The 24046-nt window shown below is 39.9% G+C and overlaps 1 protein-coding gene across 1 annotated transcript; it reads left to right on the top strand.

Moving 5' to 3' along the window:
• Window positions 1-1687: 1687 nt before the first annotated feature.
• On the top strand, window positions 1688-6650 carry inab (internexin neuronal intermediate filament protein, alpha b). The gene is made up of 3 exons (XM_089006834.1): window positions 1688-3217; window positions 3671-3795; window positions 3913-6650. The coding sequence occupies exons 1-3, from the start codon at window positions 2138-2140 to the stop codon at window positions 4184-4186; spliced, it is 1479 nt and encodes a 492-aa protein (XP_088862960.1). The 5' UTR covers window positions 1688-2137; the 3' UTR covers window positions 4187-6650.
• The last annotated feature ends 17396 nt before the right edge of the window (window positions 6651-24046 follow it).

Raw genomic sequence — 24046 nt, 5'->3', positions numbered from 1 at the left:
ACAATTATCATAATAAGTCACATAGTGATGGGAATTCCGGCTCTTTTCAGGGAGCCGGTTCTTTGGGCTCGGCTCACTAAAAAGATCGGACTCTTTCGGCTCCCAAATGTCTCGTCAGTTTTTTTGTTGCTTAACTTAATTAACATTTTATTCGTTTTTTTCAAGGGCCTTACAAAGCCCTCAATGTTTTCAAAGCTGTCAATGAGGATGGGATGAGAAATGGTGTCAAAAGCTGCGGTGAGGTCAAGAAGGACGAGGATGGAGAGTAAACCGGTGTCAGCTGCCAAAAGAAGATCGTTCGTGACTTTTAAGAAACCAGATTGGAATGGTTCGGAGAGATTATTCTCTACTGGACGGAAATGGACGGAATTAATCAGAATCTGAATCAGAAAACCTTTATTCGTCCCACAATGTGGAAATTTGCAGTCCACGGCAGCGATTTGAAATGGGATGGGGGGTGGGGGGGTTAAAGGATAGAAAAACAAGATATTCTAAGCATAGTAAAATAAAAATGTAAAATAAAAATGGACTGAAGGATTCACCTTTGTGGAGAGAAGAGGTTCTGATTTGATAGATTTTAATTGACAATGAAACAATCCCATGCACGAAACAGTGGAATGTCAGTGGCACTATGACAAGCCCCATGCTAACGTTAGCATCAATATACTTCTGTGAGAGACAGCAGAAAGCAAACATGCAAGCTAATGAGTAGGGTGCAGGCTAGCTAGCAGTAACCTTGCGTATGTATCCGCAAGTTGAGTGTGGCTGCCGCTGCTCACCCACAGAAAGACATATCCTCTGACTGTAAAGTGTCCTTGAGATTTTGAAAGGCGCTTAATATCTCATCTCTCATCTCATTTTCCGTACCGCTTATTCCTCATTAGAGTCGCGGGGGTTGCTGGTGCCTATCTCAGCTGTCTTCGGGCACGAGGCGGGGGACACCCTGAATTGGTTGCCAGCCAATCGCAGGGCACACAAAGACATACAACAGTCACTCTCACACTCACACCTAGGGACAATTTGGAGTGGTCAATCTGCCTGCCATGCATGTTTTTGGAGTGTGGGAGGAAACCGGAGGACCCGGAGAAAACCCACGCGGGTCCGGGGAGAACATGCAAACTCCACACAGAGAGGCCGCACCGGGACGCGAACCGGCGACCTCTGCACTGTGAAGCCGGTGTGCTAACCACGCGACTACCGGGCCGCCCGCGCTTATTATTATTATTATTATTATTATTATTATTATTATTATTATTATGGTATTCTGATTCTGATTCTGATTCTGATTATATGGGGCCTCATGAAGCAATGAGGCCTTCCATCCAAATGGTTCACTTTTTGGCCGATCCTTCGCCTCACTTGTTCTAGTGTGCAAACTTCCTATTGTGGGATTATTAAAGGCTTTCTGATTCTGATCATGTGGACTACAAATGTCATGACAGACAGTAAAGGGCAGGGAGTTGTGATGTGAATGACTGTGGATGTGTTACTTGAAAGAATAATTGATTTACTTTAGCCATTGACACACAAGGCGTACTGCAACTTTTATACGGAAATTGTAATCATTTATAAGAGCAACTATTAACCAAGGTTGACAGGTATGCCAATTGATGATGCGAGTTGGATGTGTCAATGTCAGCAGTCAGCTAGCTCATTGTCGTCTCGGTGAACTTGTGCACGCGACAGCATTTTAGTACTTGTTCCTTCCAAAAGAGGGCATCAAAGTCATATTTTTGAATGCACAAGTGTAGTGGGGAATGACGAAAGCGTTTTTATAAAGTCGAAAAACATGAAATTGCATGCAAAATGCAGAGTTCGTTCGTTGAAATAACAAAAATATCATAGCTTTATTGCATTAATATCTTTAGCAAACTAAACTTTAACTGTAGGTTGACAGAAGCAATTGACACAAATAGCATAATGTAAGTATTGAATTGTTTGACTTACCAGGGTGTGGCTATGAAAATGATTACTGACCTTTTTTTGGGGACTGGTGGGGGGTGGTGTTTTTTAATTTTTACTTTTACTTCGTATTCCTTGTTTTCCTTTCTGGCACATTTCGAGCGACTCCGTGGTCCGAACAATGCATATGCAATAACGATCACGCTGCCCCCGCCTATAAAAGGGAGACGCGCCCATGTCGTCTTATTCCGACTCCTTTCAAGGCACGATGAGCTACGGATCTGAAGTCTACTCCTCTTCTTCCTACCGAAGGATCTTCGGGGAATCACCCCGCTATGCGTCCTCTCCATCTCGGACAGCCATGAGTGGGTCCTCGCGGGGAGGTTACCGAGCCTCCTCCGCATCGCGCAGCAACGCTTCATCCGCGGGCGCGTACACCCGAAAGTCCGGACGCTCCTTCTCGTCCATGCCTCTGGAGACCTTCGATCTGGCACAGAGTAGCGTCCTCAATAATGAGTTCAAAATTGTCCGCACCAATGAAAAGGAGCAAATGCAGGGTCTCAACGACCGCTTTGCCATGTTCATTGAGAAAGTGCGCAATTTGGAGCAACATAATAAAGTGCTGGAGACGGAGCTCGTGGCCCTGCGTCAAAGGCAGGCGGAACCATCCCGCCTCGCAGAGCTCTACCAGCAGGAGATCCGCGAACTGCGCTCCCAGTTGGATGAGCTCAATGGGGAGAAGTCCCAGCTTCTCATCGAGAGAGACAGCATTGACGATGACCTCCAGAAGCTCAGGGGAAAATATGAAGACGAGTTCCGTGCTCGAGAGGATGCGGAGGCCACTCTCAAGGCTTTCAAGAAAGATGTGGAGGATGCCACCATGGTCCGCCTGGACTTGGAGAAGAAGGTGGAATCTCTCCTGGATGAAATCAACTTCCTGAGGAAGGTGCACGATGAGGAGGTGGCCGAACTCACCGACATGATACAGGCTGCTCAGGTGTCTGTTGAGATGGAGGTCGCCAAGCCAGACCTGACCTCAGCCCTCAAGGAGATCCGAAGTCAGTATGAGTCCATGGCCTCCAAGAACCTGCAGTCTGCCGAGGATTGGTACAAGACCAAGTTCGCCGACCTGTCTGAGCAAGCCACCCGCAGCAACGATGCCATCCGCGCCAGCAGGGAGGAAATGAGCGAGTTTAGGAGGCAGGTGCAGTCCAAAACCATCGAGATTGAGAGCCTAAGAGGCACTAATGAGTCCTTGGAAAAACAACTTAGGGAGATGGAGGACCGACACGGCGCAGAGATTGGGAACTACCAGGTAACAAAATCTTGCCCTCACTGTATCATGTCGTTTAACTGACATTTACAATTGTTTAAGTTTGAGTAAAATCGTAGGATTTGGAGCACTGTCCATGGTACTGAATTTCTCCTGGGATGTCTTAGCTCAGCATCCGCAAGTGACAACGCCCACGTCGTTATGTTTTCTGTCAGCAGCTTGCAATGTATGCTGATCGTCATGTTCTATTTTACTCACGTTTTCAGATATTACTGTAAACAAAACACAGCTGATATATGATCAGATGTTTCACCTTAAAACACTACATTTACTAACATATTCCAGAATGTTTTGTATATATGGTAACATTCATGGTATGCGGGCAAAGTGATGATTCTTATGACAGCATTGGATGCCCTCAAACGTGCACATGTCTGTTGCTTCTGGTAGGATTTAATATTTTACAAGCAGCCTTTTAATCCATCTGTTTCATAGGATGGCATAGCAGAGTTGGAGAATGAGCTGAGGGCCACTAAAAGTGAGATGGCTCGTCACTTGAGGGAGTACCAAGATCTTCTGAATGTCAAGATGGCTCTTGATATTGAGATAGCAGCATATAGGTGGGTCACTTAACACATGTTTCATTGAGATACAATAAAAAAAAAGACACGCCCGACTGCTTTTTTCTGCCATATTCAATTTTCCTTTGAAACCTTTCTTATTGTTATCATATGCAGGAAGCTGCTCGAAGGGGAGGAGACCCGCATCGGGACAGGGATTACATATTCTAGCCCTTCCATAACTTCTGGAGGTGGACAGAGTTACAACTACCAGACCCGCATCTACACCACCTCTGGCAAGAGCTCCAAGAAGGAAGGGAAGGAGGACAGCCAGCCACAGAGCAAGGCTGGAAGCAAGGCCACACATGAGGTTTATGAGGAGACGGTGGTCACCACTAAAAAGGTGGAGAAGCAACAAGATGCCAGTGATATCACCAATCAGAAAAACTAGGAGCCCGGTGTAAGCCTGCAAGACCACATAACCTTATTATCTCTCAACTTCCTTCCCCTTCCCCTTTGATAAGTTTCCATACCATGATAAACCCTTTGTCTTTACACTTAGAACACCACAAGGAGCTAAGGTGCTAGTTTGCCTTCTCGTAAACAATTGGATGAATGTGTTGGATTTTCAGATAGAAGTCAATTTTGAGGTGTAGAGGTTTTATTTTGTTTCTCTCTCTAACCCTTAAATAACACACATTCCCCGTTAACTCCGATACGTGAGTCATTCTGTTCAAGACCACTCAATTCTCTTTTATTTGTTTGTCATTCACTCGCTACTCACTTACAAGCTCTTAGGCTCGGTGGCCAGATCTGTGGTCTTTTTTAGTACAGTACAGTACAGTACAGTACAGTACAGTACAGTACTGAAGAACTTGTTCACACTAGTGTCATAAAGATGCGCACAGTAGTTCACAACAGGTCAAACAAACACCACCTCCACAACTATGAGACAAAGTGTGCAACCACTGTGCATACTTAAAAGGACAAATGTGTTGAAAACATCACCCGTAGACTCAATTTAAGTTAGATAAATGATAGATTCAAGAGTTTCGTATGAAAGCACACATATCTACAAGAAAACCATCCAGGGTTATGGTTGGCCTAAAAGACTAGCTTTTCATGTTGCTTGATTAACTCAAAATAAAAAAAATCACCTCGCAAAAAATTCCAAATAATGATACGTTAATGGTGTCTACATGGTAGCAGCACAAATGAAGGAAGACACCCTCAAAGTAACACCGCCTCTCTCACCTTTTGAACGATAATAATACAAAGAAAAAAGCAAGTTGTAATATTTAATGACCAAAAGAGAAATGTCTGCAAAGTGAGCTTAATTTGCATGGTGTACTGTAGATAGTCATCCTCTTGCTCCATGCATTCAACGCAATGACCAGATTTAAGGGTTGGAGCAAAGCCTCCCTTTTCTGCCTTTGACCGTGCAAAAGATCATCATGCACAAGCATTCCAGGATAAAAAATGTCAAAATGTTATAAACTACTAAATGAAAACAAAAAAACAAGTTTATTTCCTCACTTAACCAATAATGCACAGTAACCCGTTGGGTAAATTATACTTAAGCACAAAAAGGTGATTTTGTGCGATACACCTGAGCGATAAGAGTAGTCCATTTCTCACCTTCTTACATGGATGAGTAAAGTCTGATTTGAACACACAATCCATATCACTCAAGGCTGAAGACCAAACCTTGCAACGGCAGTTAAGAATAAGCCGATGAACAGCTGAAAAGCACCAGATTGTTGAAAATGTAAACTCTCGTTCACACTTTGGCCATGACTGGATAAAATGTCTGTTGTAGTGTAATCTCACCAGTAGAAACTTGTTTGGGTGAGCCACTTAAAGCTCACTTTTTTTGCTTGCTTCCTGCCAGTTAAAACACAGCAACGTTATAATTGTGCTATGCTCCATGCAAGACCCCCGCCCTGACAGGCTGCACTCCCACATGAAAAAAAAGAACAAAAATGTGATTGTGTGACAGAATGTTCTGGATTGGCTTCTTATATTTGTGGCTTGGAAACGCTCAATATGTTAGTGCTGTAGAAAGTGTGCATTTGTATCGCTATGCAGTGGCCTATGCTAAAAGGACTTTGGAATAGAAAAATATCACAAGCACATGTAAATGTATGTATGCTGCATTCCAGAGTAACAAAAGCTTTTATAACATAACCACACATGCAAACCAAATAAAATGTCGTGGGTATCTAAATATCCCATTCCCGCAACACTGCCAAAAGTACTACACATACAGCACCACGTCATACATAGCATGACGTTACAGAGTTTCACAATGTCCAACGCAAGGATCAAAATTCTGCAATAGACTAAATACTGTAGGATATAAAATGCCTTAAAACACCAGCAGCTTCGTATCTTGCCGTGTGCATGGTGCAGATGATTCTGTCAAGTGGAGTATTTGATCGTTATTTGCATTCGTTTAGAGCACGGGTGTCAAAGTCAAGGCCCGGGGGCCAAATCCGCCCCACCACATCATTTGTTCGGCCCATGAAAGCAAATCAAACTTTTGAAATTCCATGATGCTTGCTAAAATCCTAACCAAAATTTCACATTTTTGAACGTAAACCACAATAACAGTCATTATTCTTGACTTCGGATTTCAAAACTAGTTATTCATTAATTTGTTGTGCGCTCTCTATGTAATATGTGGAGGGGTTTAAACATTCTAATAACGGCTTCCCCAAATTCATAAGGGCCCTCGAGAGGAAACCATAACTACAATGTGGCCTGCGGCAAAAAATGACTTTGACACCCCTGGTTTAGAGCTACTGTGAAAATTGAAGTTTAGGGATTGAATGTTGTTGATATGTTATTCTTGTTGGTGTTTCAACTTGCTATGTATTGCTGTTAGACACTGTGTCAATAAAGACTTGACTTGACTGTGGCTGCATGGCGATTTATTTGTGTGTGGTCTTTTTTTGACTGATTCAGTATTTGGGGGAGGGCTCAGACACAAGGGTATATATGTTTTAATATAGATATATACTCCTCAAAATTAAAATAGTGTTAATTGTCAATATTGGCTCGCAAAAGAATAATAGTTTGGTCATTATTACAGCTTCAGCAGTTGTTAAAACGCGATATAATTTGATATGTATTGTCTTGTGTTGCCTTTTGTTATTTACTGACATAGTTGCCCCACTTTGCATTCCAAAGATTGGTTGGTGGACAGGGTGACCCTAAATGATGCATACCCATGAAAATTTCAATTGTGGCTTTGATTAAAAAGCTATTTCTTTCAAATTACAACCACACATTATTTAGTTTATGGACGATTCACCAGAGTTTCAGCTATTTCTGTCCATTTTAGTCAATTTATGGCTTTCCCAAGATGTGTTCCAAATATCCACCATTTCATTGCAAACAAACCTGTACTCGTCTGACAAAGTTGTCAATCACTTTTACACACTCCTTTTTCGGTAGGGTGACCCAAAAAGATGCGTCCTACTGAGTCCCTCACTGCAGCAATGTTTTCTCCTGAAAGAGGAGTGTGTAAAAATGATTGACAACTTCATATATCGCAACAGTACGACTGGATCACCTCATCCAGTCTTTCATAGTCATACAAGCAAATATTGTTGTTGTTTTTGTTTTGCTTCACTGTATTATAAGAATGGGATATCCGTTTAAACCAACCAACACCAAAGAAGCGTCTTCTTCTGAATAAATGATATTCCTGACGTGGGGCAAAGTGCAACATGCATATCAAGGGCATGATCGATCACCTGCCGCAGTATTTTGTGAAGTCGCTTGTGACACAAGCCCCTCTACCACACCAAGTCAACAAGAGGACACACACCGCCCTAACCTTGAGCATCACATACGTGTGCGATTAGTCCTTCCTTTTTTGTTGCCCATCGATTGGGTGAGACAGCTTTGGTGCTTGTAGTGCATGCGTGATCCAAGGTGCAGCTCTTCTTCAGATTTATACCTCTGCAATGCACCCAGCAGACGGTGGTAAAGGCCTCTGAAATGCCATTGTAAAAGCTCTGCTGTGAAACAAGTCCCTGTGATTTGCTGTAAAATAAAAAAAAACAACTTTCCAACCCTCAGCCACCCCAACCCCTTTCCTCATCAAACATAGCAAACACGCGAGAGCAGTAAAACGCATGAATAATTGCTACTCCCTTGTATAAAATGTGATATAGTAAAGGAGACGGTATTCCAAGCAGGTTTCATTTGAGATTTGCAGATGCTGAAGAAGAGCGGTGGTCATCTGTAATCCCACTGCAATCAATGTACAGTGCAGTTAAAGCATTCCTCAACTGTGTTGTTATATTGACTGTATGGGTTTTTACCCAGTAGTTTGATTTCTTCCCAGATTCCAAAAACATGCATGTTGGGTTCATTGAACACTCAAAATTGTCCTTACATGTGAGTGTGAGCGTTGTAGTTTTTAAATATAAAACAAAAAAAAGCTTCTTATGTTACCCTCATGCTTCCTTTGCTGTTTAGGGTCCTTTTAATCAGTGCTACTGTTGACATCTCTGTTACCAAGGCAATGTAGATGTTTCTATTTCTGAATGCACGGCAAGATTGTAATTAGTGGCTATCTGTCTGCTTGTAATTTTGGAATCCCTTTTTCCCTTTTGGTAACTAATGTTGGCTGCGCTCATGAAGAAGCTGGTTTTATCATCCATCCGGTGAGAAGGGTCTGTGGCGGCGTTAGGTGAAATTGATACTTGGGTATGGTTAATTCGTTTTCATCCGTTTGTCAGGATAGCTGCATTATAATCGCTTACAATATTTTGTTAAATGCATGCATACGCTTTGGAAATTAAATCTTTCTTGATTCGGAATCATAACAACAACAAAAGAGAAGACACATGACGCGAAAGAAGCATGGCCTGCCACAGGAGGTGCTGCAACATTTCTAAACGGCTGTCATTGAAAAAATCCGACTTCAACGGACAGTTAGGATTGCGGAAAAAATCATTGGAAAAAATCCTACTGGACCCTCCGCACCCTGCCCACCACCTTTTCCAGCTACTCCCCTCAGGCAGGCGCTACTGATCCATGCGCACCAAATCCAGCAGATATTTAAACAGTTTCTTCCCCCAAGCCATTAACTCTTTGAACTCTTTAAACAGTAGCCCAAATGGAACTGTATAGTGCCACTTTGCAATTTTTTGATGATGATACTAGTGCAGCGTGTTCTACCAGAAACAAATTCCTTGTGTTTTCTACAAACTTGGCAATAAAGATGATTCTGATTCTGCCATTGTAAAGAAATACATGAACATTTTGAAATGATAATGTCATGATGCATAATTGCTTTCCAGTCATATAGTGTCATTAAATATTTGCGAACCAAAAGTGTTTGGGGTCATAACGAATTAAAGTTCAACTGGAATGAGATTTTTTTTTAAACCGGGTAAGCCATCTTGAAGCGTTTCAGCAGGAGGATTGCCCGATGAAGTTTGCTTCCTGACCTTTGAAAGAGATTACAAACTGTAGATGGTTAGCATTGTATGGGATAACAAAATAGTTGGGAAACATCGGTCAATCAATGAAAAAAAAACAGTTGTGGTGCAGTTGTGAACGGTTAACACGCCATGCCAACAGGAGGCTCTGGTAGAAACTGGGCTAGTAGAAGCTGGGCTAGGGACCCAGCTTCACAATAAATTCCCAATAAACTTCTTCAATGACTTCACAACTGACATCAATAGATCCCCTTCACTTTATACTGTTAAGTAAAGAAGGCTCTTTTCGTGGCTTGTTATCAATTAAAATCCATTCTGCTTGAACATCCTAATTACTGGTAATAATTTCCATGTTTTCTAGATGACATTGTTTTCTCCAAACTGCAGCTGTTTCTGTCTAGTGTACTCTGCATTAGATGCTTATTTTTCCTGCAAATGAATTGTGGATATTAGAAAATGTTTGAAGAAAGTACCTTTTCATCACTGCTGATTAACAATCACTGGCCGCGGCCCCAGCCGCAAAACCAGACTCACATAAGCCTTCAAATCTAATGGCGACTTATACAGTATTGTATTGTTTTTGAACCTGTCCGTCTGTACATCTCCCGGGGGCCAAGCCCACGAAGCCTAGTGACGCCCCTGGTGTCAGTAAACAAAGTGTTAATTCTCTGCTGTTGCCTTGGAGTCTGTTGCTAGCATCCTCCGGCTGTGGCAGCCTAAGGGAGTGACGGCCTTGAGAGATTGCGAGGTCTGAAGTGAGGATTGATGTCAAAACACAAAAAAGGAACAAGAGGTTTCCGACCACATTAGACATTTGACATTGACTGTTTACCTCCTAGATGGAATGTTTACCTTTGTAGATGAACAAAAAAAATATTTTACACAAGACCACTTCATCCTCTGACACATTCCTGGGAGAAAGTGCTGCCTCATTTTGAGGCAGGCCGTGTGATGCGGCGTGTTAACCAAGCCATCACGGCCCCCCTCCCTCAACTCACCCCTGGCCTCAACCACCCTTCAGGCTAATAATAGCACATCTCATCTGTACAAATAGGCTCACGGAAGACTGGCGAAAGAATATTTTCCCTGATTAACAGAATGTCTAATCCTGCTTCCTGATCTTGGAAAGAGGTTTCACACGGTAGATGGACAGCATTGTATGGGATAACAACATTGTTGGTAAACATCAGTCAATCAAAGAAAAAAAAACTACTGTCGAGAATGTGCTGAATAAAAATATAATAATAATTATACAATGAAAATCAGACATTGCTTTTAAATTGCATTTAAATAGAATTATTTCGGTCCACTCTTCATGAGCAAACTGCTCCAGTTCTCTCAGGATTGAAAGGTGCTTTCTCCCATTAGTATACTGTATTTCATCTCCTCCCACAAATGTTAGGTTGAGAACGGGGCTCATAAAAAATAACTGTCCAATGTTTTAGCCAATCTTGGTTTTTGTTTTTGGTGTTTTGGGCTTTTTCAGTCATGTTTCGGGTCATTATACTGTTGCAAGACCCATTTTCTGCAACAGAGCGCATTCTGTTACTTCATTGTTTCCCATTTATACATTTCAAAGAATGATTAACACTAACAGTAATGTACCTTGAGCCATAAGCTCACTTTTATATTCTGTTTTTTATTTTACCATTAATATTTTCCATCTCTTTAATTTGCCATCAATTATCCCAATGGGACCACCTGTCTGTAGGTACAGTAACATGAATCTTGAATTTCAGATTATGTGGAACTGTAATCTCGATGTCTGCTACTCTGGAGGTTTTCCCTGCTCCAATGCACCTGATTCAAATGATCACCTCATGAGCAATCTCTGGAGAAGCTGGAGAGCGATCATCATCATTTGAATCAGGAATGTAGGAGCAGAGGAACCTATACAATATGTATTTTGTTGATTTCTTGAATGCTTGATTAAAGAGGTGATTGCAAATATTGATTTGAAATACAACGGAATATCTTTGTTTTTGTTTTCAGACTCTTCGATAGTAGATGAGCAATGAAACATCAGTACAAGGCGTGTTCCTTTACCGGAGTAGATAAACTTTGTGTAGTGTAAATGTATGTGACATTTGGTACGACGTTGTCTATGCAAATTGTCTGACATCACAGAAGAAAAAAAAAACAGTTTCAACAGTCCCAAAATTAATGGGGACTAACTGTAATTTTGTAATGATGGAAGCATTACTAAAATAAGAATGTTGCCTTGAAATAATGATAGACTGATCCTGATTGGTCGCTGGCAAATGATATGCCGGAATAAAAATATAATATATGACTTTCAATCGTTTTTTTTTTTTTTTTTTGACTATCACTTAATAAATAGCAAAACATAACACAAAACATGTGATTTGGAAAATAGTAGTTGATCACTCAAAGAGAATAAAAGCACATCACCAGATATTACACTCTGGTCTTTCTCCAGTGAGCTATTTCTGTCTGACTCTCTGTTTAGCATATGTGATCCATCTTTAGCAGATATCTCCATCAGATGACAACTTCGAGAAGCAATTGTATAAATATCCCCAAGTTTTCGAACTCCTCATTCCTCAATGGAATTTCTGGTGGCAAGTGCTGTTATATATTTATACAAGAAGGAGCAAGGTCATACGAACATCCAATAGAGGAATGAGATGAGGACAAAGTTATTGCAGTCTGCTCGAAGCAAGACTAATGACTTCAATTGCATGTCTTTTGGAATCTTTCAGTTTGTGAACACGTGTATTTTTACAGAATGTAAACTTCTGCATGGACTTCTCTGCACTGCTCGCGGCACCCACATCAAAATCAATACAGTCATGATCTGCATCCAACATTGAAGTAAAATGTAACTTCTAAATGGAGTTGTAAAGAATGGGCCATGAACTGCAAGTTCTTCGGCACCTCGCACCTATTGCAAGCTTTTTTCTCATTGTTATGTATACTGACTCCACACACTTCCTTTGGCCTTGGGAGAGTTTTTTATGTGATTTATTTCCCTTATAAATAGACGGACTCTACATAAAATGGTAGAACAATGTGAATATAAATGCTTTTGTCTTGTGTTCTACAATGCTATGATTTACATACGGCAATACCCACTTTAATGATCGCGCTTCTCGTTTTATTTTGTTCCCGACATAATATACAAGTTTTAATTGAATATGAAAAAGCCATATATATATGATATACCGATACATAAAAATAGATTGTATTGTATTGTATTGTATTGTAATGTATTGTATTGTATTGTATTGTATTGTATTGTATTGTATTGTATTGTATTGTATTGTACAGTATTGTATTGTATTGTATTGTATTGTATTGTTTTGTAGTGTGTATATAACATAAAAGATGAAAGAGTGTGTTTTGTTTTAGATGTAGATTTGTAATAAAAAATTATTTCTGGACACAAATGTGCCAGTCATGTTCAGCGCATTCATCCAGTCCTTTTCCTTATTGCTTTCCCGTTCAGGGCCGTCGGGAAATGGGAGACTATGCCAGATGAATTGTAGGGTGAGAGGTGGGGCCCGTATAGGCCATCAATCAATCACAATGGTGACACCGATATACATTGGCCATTTATTTTGAGTTTTCAATTCACATTGCACATCATACAGTACAGTACTACATGTTTCTGGACTGTGGGATTAAAGTGGCAAAAACGCATGCATCACTCAGTTTCTCTGGTGGTGGTGCTTCTGGGGGTGAGGGTGCTGCTGCCTTATCCATAATAGAGCAGCTGAGCTATTCCAGGATTTGCTGTATGAACTGCAGACTGTGACACAGCATTTTAAAACTGAATAAAACAGAAAAACTAAAAATAAAGTGCAGATTAAGATTACAGCCCTTGATTGAAAAGTATAATCCGATAATACTTCTGCAGATTAATGTTGTGCTTCAGATAAGAGATGTTTTTGCTATGCTTAATGTGTAACAATACTACATCACCATGATCACTAATTTCCTATGTCTGAACAGATGTGAAACTGGGTAAGGTCAGAGACCATTGTTTTCTCTCATTAATCTTACTTCTGCATGTAATCTTCATTGGTAAAACAGTGTATCACACACCTTCCCAAGGCTATTTCATAGTCACTCCCTCAGTGTGGAAGGAGACCAATTTAAGAGTTCATGCCGAAGTTAAAACAAACACAAAAACAAAAAAAGAAAAAAACAAATCCCTTTTCCCAGTGGTCAGTAAATCAGCTCGTTCAGATGGTTCTTTGTCTGATTGAAGCAGATGTGCAGGCGAGATTAACTTGAGAGAACACCACAATAGACCGAGGTTAATTATGTCCCTGTTTTACCGTGATGATTGATTTACAAGATCTGGCAGGGTCAGCAGTCGTTTGGCCAAAATATAGAAGGTTACTTTGAATGACTGCAATGAAAATATTCTTTGTTTCACACCGACTAACAAGGAAAAAAAGACAGCAATATTGTCATAATAGTTCACATACTTTGTCTATGATTATTTGCCTAAGACTTAGCGTGACATGAATGGGATAAAGGGTAGACAGATAGAAGGGGGAGGGATCAAGAGAGTAATACATATGACAATAGCTATGCCAAAGGAGAAACATTTGTATAATGCACTAGGAAGCAATTTCCACTAGCAGCATGACTATTGCAAATATTACACAAAGTGCTACTGCTTTCTGAAGCTATCAAGTAGAAATGCGGTGGACAACTGAAAAATAATAGATTTTTGGTTGTTATTGGTTGTATGTGTGTTGATCTTGCACTTGTGTGAAATAATTTAGAGTGTTCCATGAACCCGCCATGCGTGTTTTTAGGAAGAAACTCGAATACCCAGAGAAAACCAATGCAAGCACATGAAGAACATGCAAAATTCCACACAGGAAGGCCGGGTACACAACATCAGCGCTATGAGGCAAACGTGTTAACAAGTTGATCACCGTGTCGCCCCATTATTTTTGGTTGTTATTGTTGTTGGGGTAATTCGGCATACAAACATCTCTAAACATCGCTCTGTAATCTTTGTTTACATTTTGAACTTCCTCATACGTCATATCCTGCCTTCCTTTACATGATGTCGCATTTTCATTACGTCACATCCTGTCGCGTCATATACTATGCGCCGTATAAATACTCCTGCAGCCCGTTTTTTTCTCTCTCTCTCTCCATGCTCCCTCCACGGTCGACACCGCGATGTCTCCAGCTCTCCCAAATTAAATCAACTTTCTGTTCAAGACCTGGCTCCCTGATGATTTAACCATCGATCTCCGTCAACACCCGTCGAAGCAATGAACCAAGGGCGAACGATAAAAATAATCCAACAATTGTTATTGTTATTGTTATTGTTATTGTTATTGTTATTGTTATTGTTATTGTTATTGTTATTGTTATTGTTATTGTTATTGTTGTTGTTGTTGTCATCATCATCATCATTATTATTATTATTATTATTATTATTATTATTATTATTATTATTATTATTATTATTATTATTATTATTCATCCATCCATCCATCTTCTGCCGCTTATCCGGGGTCGGGTCGCGAGGGCAGCAGCTTCAATACGGAAGCCCAGACTTCCGTCTCCCCAGCCACTTCTTCTAGCTCGTCATTATTATTATTATTATTATTATTATTATTATTATTATTATTATTATTATGCAGTGGTGCAAAACTAATGCATCATAGTGACTGGTGTTCATAATGTCCTCAGAGGTGGTGTGATTATCAAACGCTGCCACTTACAACATTCAAATATCAATTTCAAATAAGTACTGTATTATGTTTTACAACAATGAACATTTTTACTATTGATAGTTACTGTCATTTTATTGCATGCTGTAGCGGTACACATTACTCAATAGGACTCTTGTCATGCATATTTTTAAATTAGCGGGAAAAGCAAAGATGGAGACTTCCATTGCTATGCAAAGTGCTGAACTTACGGATAAAGAGGCATAGCCTCTCGAGGCCATCTCATTGACAAATATCAACACATGATCTGGGCTTCAAATGTCCACACATACACTGGACAGCTGGGACAAGGAGCACTGGGATTGCAGGTGGGGGAGGTTGTAGTCAGGACCGCTCTCTTTTATCACTCTCTCTTTATAGAGAAAGGAGACACGTGCACCTTCATAACATAAAGAGAAATCTCTATTTCTATGCCGAATACACTTTTTATTGGGAAATACATAAAAATAGGCAACATTTATCTAACATTTGAGTTCCTTAGGTCTGGAGGTAACATAATAAAGTGGCACTGTGTTACAGCATTTGCTGTGTTAATTTATTGTCAAATATTTAGCCCAGTCAGCATTCATCAGGCCTGTATTAAGAAAGGGAATGACTTATTTATTTATTTATTTATTTATTTATTTATTTATTTATTTTTTAGGGGGTGGGGTTAAAAATGTGAAATAAATACATTTATTTATTTAATTTTATTTCAAGATAACAGCTTGCATTTGTGGGAAACTCATAGGTATTTTTAATGTGGGGATTAACTTGAATTGGTTCATTTCACTTCAGGTGCATGGGCACTCATTATCTTGAACACATTCAAACATGGTACCTATATTTTCTGTAAAATGTTCAGCCTTTGGCCTGAATGTATCAGCAGTGATAACACAGCACTTTCTCAGGTGGTTGTCATCACTTCTTTCTCTTAGGTGACAGTATTTGTTTTATCCTCAGAGCTTAAACGGTAATTTGCAGTGCTGCTGATTTGCCTGTCTGGAAGATAGGTCTCCAATCTAAACTGCTTGTTATGGGTGAGTGCATGGTGATTATAAGACATTATTTAAGAGCTTCCTGGCAATGTGATATTATAATACATTCATTCCCTTGATGAGACAACCTGGTTTAACAGAGCTGTTATTTTCTGAATTAATATAAAGACAGTTCTGCATATTTTATGTCTGTTTTCATGAATCATTTGTCATTATTGATTGACAATGTTGCAGGACTGTGGTCAACTGAGTATAAAAAAACCTTGAGGACATAATTGCCACAATTTATTATGGGGATGATGCCCAGCTGTGCCTCTGACCTTGTAGCAAGGACCAAAATCCTCCATGATAGGACATGCTTAGTTGCAGTCGAACATTTTTTGTACTATAGGGTAGCATGTTATGTGAAGAACCTCAAAACCAATTAACCTATGAAGGAATCAATCTGTATGAATGGAACAAAAAAAATCCTCAAATTCTTGCAATATAAATGTGGACAATGTCCGAAGATGTTGACAACACGTGCCTGTCAGCGTGATGGTGGTCTTGAAAATCTGAATTGAATCAAGCTTACTTTAAATATTCTATCTTTTTTTAACATACTGTATGTTGATTTATCAGATAAATTATGCATTTTTATGTTTGCTACTTTAGCTTCAACTGATGTTTGCACTACATTCACAGTAGTCTCATAGAATCTCATCTCGAGCAGTACAATGCGGGTTTGATTGCCTCATTTTCTTATTCCGCCCCTTCTCTGCTTTCTGGCAATGTGCCCAATGGCTGATATATTGTCTAGCTGTCCACAAACATAAACAGGCTACAGCTATTGACTGGCTGAAAAACACTCAGCTTTCCATTACCTTGACAATGACTTAATTAAAGCTGATTCTTGGTCCTTAGGGTCAAAACGCAAGACAACCTTTTTGACAACTCATCTGCTAAAATATGTACTGAGCACTGTTATGGGACTGAACGTGAGTGTGAGAATGCTTCTGTCATTGTTGTTGATGCAAGTTCACACTAACCGCATAGTTCGATCGATAGCCCCATATCAGCGCTTAATTAAGAAGCAATTTTAAAGCTTCCATGGCCTGCCGAGCAGACAGGAAGAAAAATTATTATTTCCCCATAGAAAATGATTTCCCCATAGAAACATTTCTTTGATATTGCAACTGTTAAGATTAGTGAAGCAAAGCAGCAGTGTTGATTGACACTCATATTTTATGTAAATCGTTTAGATGAAAAATCCATCCATTTTGCAGACCTCTTTATCTTTATTAGGGTCGTGGGTGTGCTGGAGCCTTTCCCAGCCGTCTTTGGGCACTAGGCGGGGGACACCCTGAATTGGTTGCTAGCCAATCGCAGGGCACACAGAGACAAACAACCATTTGCACTCACACTCAGACCTAGGGACAATTTTGAGTGTTAAATCAGCCTGCCATGCATGTTTTTTGGAAAGTGGGAAGAAACCGGAGGACCTGGACCATGCAAAATCCGCACAGGGATTTGAACTCACGACCTCTGAACCATGCCGGGCCCTCCTTAGCTGAATAAGATTTTGGAAATTTAGCATGGTTCTCAGTCTGCTGCAGCACTACACACTGTAATCACTATTTTACAGAGTGAGAAAGCCGAATTTTATATATATGCAGCTCTTGTGTTAAATCTCATTCGATGTGCATGTGATTATAATGGTATGTGAGGCCATAAAATGACCACTCAGCTGTTTTATGTATGCATACGAATGAGGATCCCAAACTTTGGGGCGGCATCGAGATTAGCTCACAATGCTTATTGAGTTGTTACGTGGTATTCACGTTTTTCAATCAAATATACATTTAACTCTGTTGTGTTATTTCTGATTAATTGGCATGTAAAAATTAATGTCAAATCAATCAATACATTCTATGTTTTTGTAAGTGTGGTCCTGGCAAGAAACAACATTTGAGATAAATTTTTGAGGCCCTAACCCTAACCCTAACCTTAACCCTAACCCTAACCCTAACCCTAACCCTAACCCTAACCCTAACCCTAACCCTAGCCCTTTAATTTTCTCATTGGATTCTGGTTTACTGGTTGCAGCCCAAAACTAACAAAAAAATCCTTGTGAAATAATTTAATATAAGAAATTGAGTTTTACAAGTAGAGTGTCAGTAACAATTGCACACCTAGAGATGTCAAAGTGGACAACTTGTCCAGTATGGAGAGTATGGTGAGTCCATGAAATAACAGATCAGAAATGAAAACCAGACTATCGATGGGGAATAGAGAGCAAATCAGAGGAAGAATGGCAGGTCCTGGTCTTTGTCAGCTGAAAGATGAATGATCTAAGAGCACTGAGCTGAAAATTAGGCAGTGAGCGTCTGAGGCTGCAGACGGATATGGATTGTGACCAGTTCGTTTTTTTATATCTTGAAAAAAACTGACTTGCCATCCAACATTTGCTTCAATTACGTCATGTAGTTGGTTATTGGATCTACAAAGTAAGATAGTAAAGTACACAAATAGTACACAAGTACACAGAGTACACAAATAGTAAAATTTGTCTTGTTGTTCTGTCTCTTTTCTCTTGAACCACAAATGCATGCTCTCAGAGGTTATAGCACTGCTTATTTCTCAGGCAAGTGGAAATAATCTGAATCAAAATCACAAAACCTTTATTACATGTTGATTACTCAGATTTGTAGCTACAAAACAAACCAGTGACGATATGGGAGCTCAACGGAAACAAAGTTCGAGATGAGCATGACAGCATATTTAACGGAACAGAACCTAATTCAGACATTGAACCGGCATTAACGTAGTTTACAATCAACTTTTTACGTATTTGAGATACAGTATTTTATTTATTTATTTGGTTAACTTGATATACTAGACAAATACAAAAATACTAGCTGCGTGGGTTAGCATAGACAAACTGTTGCACAGCATTCTGGGACATGCCTCGTCATGCTTATAGTAAGAGCTAAAGTGTGATGAAGTGTAGTTGTGCTTTCAATGTGTGAAATTTCCTCTTTTGTTTTTTTTCATATTGCCAAGCTGCGCATATGCGACCACACGTCTGTCTGCCGGAGGAGTCACTCCCTGAGGACATCCTCATCAGGCTGCCCACCTGCCCCTCCCTTTGGTATAGGGAACGGCTGGAACAAAGGAAAATGCCTTCTACTTTTTTTGGTCTCTAAAAGATCACACGCCATGCTTTACTGTGGAATATATATTTATACATGACCAAGAAAAAAACAATGCCATTAGAATCTAGATGTTTTTCATCCACAATCATGTATTTTACCCTGGTCCTTTGGTTTCCATGACAACAGGCATTATAATCAGATAGTATTCAAAAATCCATGCCATCCCCTTCCAATCCAAATTAATCTTCGATTTAAAGCGGCTCTAAGATTAAACAAAGGCAGCAGCGCTTTACTAAATTCAGATTATTTTATGTTAAATGTTCTGGAGAGAGCTTTGTCACAGCTGGAGCTGTTGTGAAAGTGGTATATAAATCAAGGTGTATTATATTGTATTGTATTTTAGAAATGTATGGGGATGTGTGCTGATTTATATCAGCACACATCAGTTCATTATCCTGAATGTCCTTTAAAAGATGACATCCAGTTTGCCAGTGCAATTTAGGCTGAAAAAAACATCAATGTATTATTAATCTAATTTCTTTGGATTATTCATTCACACATCCATACATTTGGAGCACAATGGCTGCTGCGACCCCCCTTCTGAAATTAGCACACACTCAAAAACACAATGAATGGCAATTTAGAGTGTTTTATTAACCTATGGTGCATGTGTTTGGAATGTGGAGGAAACCGGGGTAGTTGTATTGAATCCATGCACGGGGAGAACATGCAAACTCGACACAAGAAGCCCATGGCCGCAATCAAAACTCGGACCTCTGCACTTTGAAGCCGATGTGAGGCCGATATGCTCTTACGTGCATACGTCACTACCTCACTTTACATGACACTACCTCACTTTACATTCAGACATTACATGTATTGTCTGTTGTCAATTGTATGCCACGTTATAAGTGCCTTGCACGCTGTATCCGAGAGGACATTAATTTCATCTGTGCTGTATGCCATGCATATTAGCATATTTGACAATAAAGCTGACTTTAACTTTGACTTAAGGAAAAATACAAACGTGAAGCTGACCATGCTCTTCCAGATAAAACTCAAAGATTGGTGAGTATTTCCACAGATGACTGTAGATGATAGCACTGTCAGCAAGTAAAACATGCTCTGGAAAATATTATTTTTTGAGAAACACATATTTGACCAGAAATGACATGAGACAGGCCAGTAACGATAGCTTCCATCATTCCAGGGACTTGTGTGAGGAAGAATAAGCGTTTCAGATAATAATAATAATAATAATAATAATAATAATAATAATAATAATAATAATAATAATAATAATAATAATAATAATAATAATAACAACAAGAAGAAGAAGAAGAAGAAGAATTGTTAAACATTTAATTTATAAGCGCCCTTCAAATTATGCATGGATGAACAGTGGATAGGATGTTCTTCTTTTCCTTTTGGCTTTCCCCGGGGCCGCTACAGCAAATCTTTGTCCTCCATTTTCAGAGGTTTGATTCACATGTTTGTTTTGGCCAAGCTTTTATGACTTTATTTTACCAAAATCAATTTGTGAAACTGCAATCAAAACTGGACTTGTCGAAAATAAAACAATGTATAACCCTACTTGTATAAAACAACATGCTGAGATTGGGCTAACAATGGGACAAAAACAGCCCAATTGGTTTCATGTATGTGAAGCCATTGTAAGAGCATGCTGTTCTTTCCAACCCGTCGTAAGGCCAACAGAGTCGACAACCTTCGTGCAGGATCCACTTCTCCATGTTAGGGCAGGAATGAATAATGCAAACCCCCTTACATCTCGTCAACCAAATAGAAGAACTCTTTTGCTAGTGCTCCGCCTTCACAGCCATTATTCCGCATGAGTGGACAAGAGGGTCTAAATTTGCCGCCTGCACAGAGACATAAGACCACCACTGGATTTACTGCATGTCTGGGAAAACATTTGACAAAAATAGATAGAAAATGACAGTCAGCATTCTTCACGAAAACGTAATCACATTGGAAGTCTACTTGGCAGTTTGTTCTTATTTGGTGTTACCTCTATTTTTCATCGTTGTATCTATTGATGTTTTCTGAGGGAACCTCACCATGAACATTGCATTGTTGCCCCACCCCTCTATTTTTCTGAGTCCCGCCCACTATGCAGCCTCTCCTCAGAACTCCTTTCAATCCTCTCTTCTACTTGAGCAATTTCTACCTCTTCTGAGAGTCACACCTTATGAATTATTTACATCTGCATCACCACAGGGGACTTCCGCCGCTTTCTCTGACCATTTATGGCTCAAAGACCTGCAACCAGAGACAATTTTTCTGAAAGGCACAAATTAATGCACTACCAAAATGCTCTTGCATACATGACAGTTGAGTTTCTCTGAGAAGAGTGCCAGGTTCTTCTGTCGTGAACATGTTGACACCAACAAACATAACGAGGTGTGAAGAATCCTAGATTGATTGTCCTCATGTAGTTTATGTGGAAGAAATCTGGGAGGGCGATAAACAAGGAGAGCAGTGGGGAAATCTTTGAGACAATTTAATGCCAATGTCAATAAATTGTAGTTATAGTGTGCGCACACAACGCACGCACGCACGCACGCACCCACACACACACACACACACACACACACACACACACACACACACACACACACACACACACACACACACACACACACACACACACACACAGAAGATACATGAAAATCTAAAATGTACCTAAATGGTGACTTAGTTTTACGTGGCCATCATGCGGCAGATGCATGCGGCAACACCTTTCATGACTGCAACAGAAATGAAGACACTGTCGACCTGCCACACCCCAGTCTGAACCCCCACAAGGATGTCTGCATCCTCACACATTGTTCGGCACAGTTATCATACGCAATAAGATTTCACAATACACTGTCCCGGATATCTGAGATACTAAATTGTCAACTTTGATTTACTATATATTTTCATGGTTGAAGCTAACAGCAATTTCATGGATTACATTATTAATCTGAACAAATGAGACAGACAGAATGCTAATTTAGAAGAGTGAATTATACAGAATGTCCTTATCTTATTTGATTACACAGATTAGAGTGTATTACAAGGAGGAAGTGGCAGATTTCTATGTTTAGTGTACAAAGACGCCTATATTGGATGAAGCCACACCCTTCTGCCTCCTGATAGAGAAAGAAAGAACAGCCACATGCAGTGAAGTCACCAGTTAGGTGTGAAGGGAGGGGAAGAGTGAACATTTGCCTCTCACCTCCTCCCTCACGCGTTTCATGATTTTCATAAGATCACGTGAGCAGTTTTACATAAAATGGAATAAGACTGCTCAATCAATTTTCAATGTTCATGTCACATACACATTGTGACAATTCAGGACACAGGGTTGTAGTCTTAATTTAGTTTTACTTCCCCCAAAGAAAAGCGTTTCGGTTTATTTTTATGGATGAATAAATACATAAATCTCCTTCAAACGTTGTGCCGTGGATTGTAGTGTAGTGTTTTTGTTTATAGCTTTATTTGTGTTTGATGAAAAAAAACAATCAAAACGCTCAGCACAACAATATTTTCAAAGAATGTGGTGAAAACCTCATATAAGGCTGTACTAGACTCATTTGCATATTTTTTATTCAAATACAAAATTTTATGTCTTCAATGCATTATATTCAGTCGTTCAGTCAGATTTTACCGGGGATTTCACCAAAGGCAAGCTTTTATTTTTTTAATGAAATGGACAACACGAAAGAGTGGTAATATCAGCTCAGACCACGCCCTGAATTGCTGAGGTGAACGTGTCTCCCACAGCAAATCCCCATCTCTCCTGCACTCCAAACCCACTGCAATATTATACAACACTGCCGCTTTTTGTCCCACAGCATGCATTTTGAACATGAAAGAGTGCAACATCAAGAAGGCAGTGTAATAACCTTAGATAGGCTTCCAAATATAGAGGCTTGTCAGCAAACATATTTGCATGAAATCGAAAATACATTCAATATTGTCCTCCAAATAAAATGTAAACAAGGATCCTCATTTTGAAAGGCAAAAGGATACAAGAACATAATGTTACAAATAACTACAACAATTAGTTTTAAGAATATCCATGTCGTGAACATAGTCTTCTTCTCACTTGGGAAATGCTGATCGATTTCCAAGTGGCTCACAGCATTTGCTTTGTTTTCCTTTGCAGTTCAATTTGTCACCTTTGTAAAGAAGGTCATTGTGCTGGGCCCTGGATGGTGGGTGGGGCACGGGTGATGTGTGATTAAACTGCCCCCACCTGGTATGAATAGGTACTTGTCATAAAATGTGCACACAGTGGGGCAAAACTTAGTCCACGTTAATAAGTCTCAAGCCGGGATAAATACAGAGGGTTGTGTCAGGAAGGGCATCCGATGTAAACGCTTGGCCAAAACAAACATGCGGATCAAACCTCTAAAGATGGAGGATACTGATTTGCGGTGGCGACCCCTTGAAGGGAAAAGCTGAAAGGAAAAGAAGAAGAAACCCAGTGTTGTGACCATGTGATGTAAATGGAAAGGAAAATTTAAAAATCAATGTGACCCCTGAGTCAAAAGGTTTGCCCACCTCAGGCTTCGATCGTAGTCCTCGTGATGAAGAAAGTATTACTGTATACGTTACCAACTTTTGAACTCAGCAATCACTTCTTTACGGCTTGGATAGCAGGAGACAGGAGCAAAACACCGCTATGAAATTTCAAGTGTATGCCACAAGAACCTCAAGGACTACCAACAATAACAATATTGCATGCTTAGGTTATGTTCATCTTCACATATAAAGTATCATATCAAAATTTTCTCCAGGATCGATCCAGACTTTTCGGGGTCTCGAAGCAAAATACTGCCAAGGGCCCAAACCTTTGTCATTTGCATTGTACAGCCCTTACTTGAAACCCATACAGCACTGCTGAAGTTAGTTGAGTTATGCTTTTGCGGGTTTTCATTTTAAGCTTGTAGTGAAGTACCAAACATCATGTATGGTGTTTAAATGTAAAATAAAGCAAACTG

The sequence above is a fragment of the Hippocampus bargibanti genome, linkage group LG10 (assembly GCF_051943395.1).
Source record: "Hippocampus bargibanti isolate YZ-2025 linkage group LG10, ASM5194339v1, whole genome shotgun sequence".
NCBI lineage: Eukaryota > Metazoa > Chordata > Actinopteri > Syngnathiformes > Syngnathidae > Hippocampus > Hippocampus bargibanti.
This window is presented reverse-complemented; position numbering and strand designations above follow the sequence as displayed.

Excerpts from the sequence above, each read along its gene's own strand:
- inab (XM_089006834.1), top strand. The coding sequence starts at position 2,138 with ATGTCGTCTTATTCCGACTCCTTTCAAGGCACGATGAGCTACGGATCT. Across the intron at positions 3,218-3,670 it reads CAGAGATTGGGAACTACCAG|GATGGCATAGCAGAGTTGGA; the intron begins GTAACAAAATCT and ends TCTGTTTCATAG. Across the intron at positions 3,796-3,912 it reads ATTGAGATAGCAGCATATAG|GAAGCTGCTCGAAGGGGAGG; the intron begins GTGGGTCACTTA and ends TATCATATGCAG.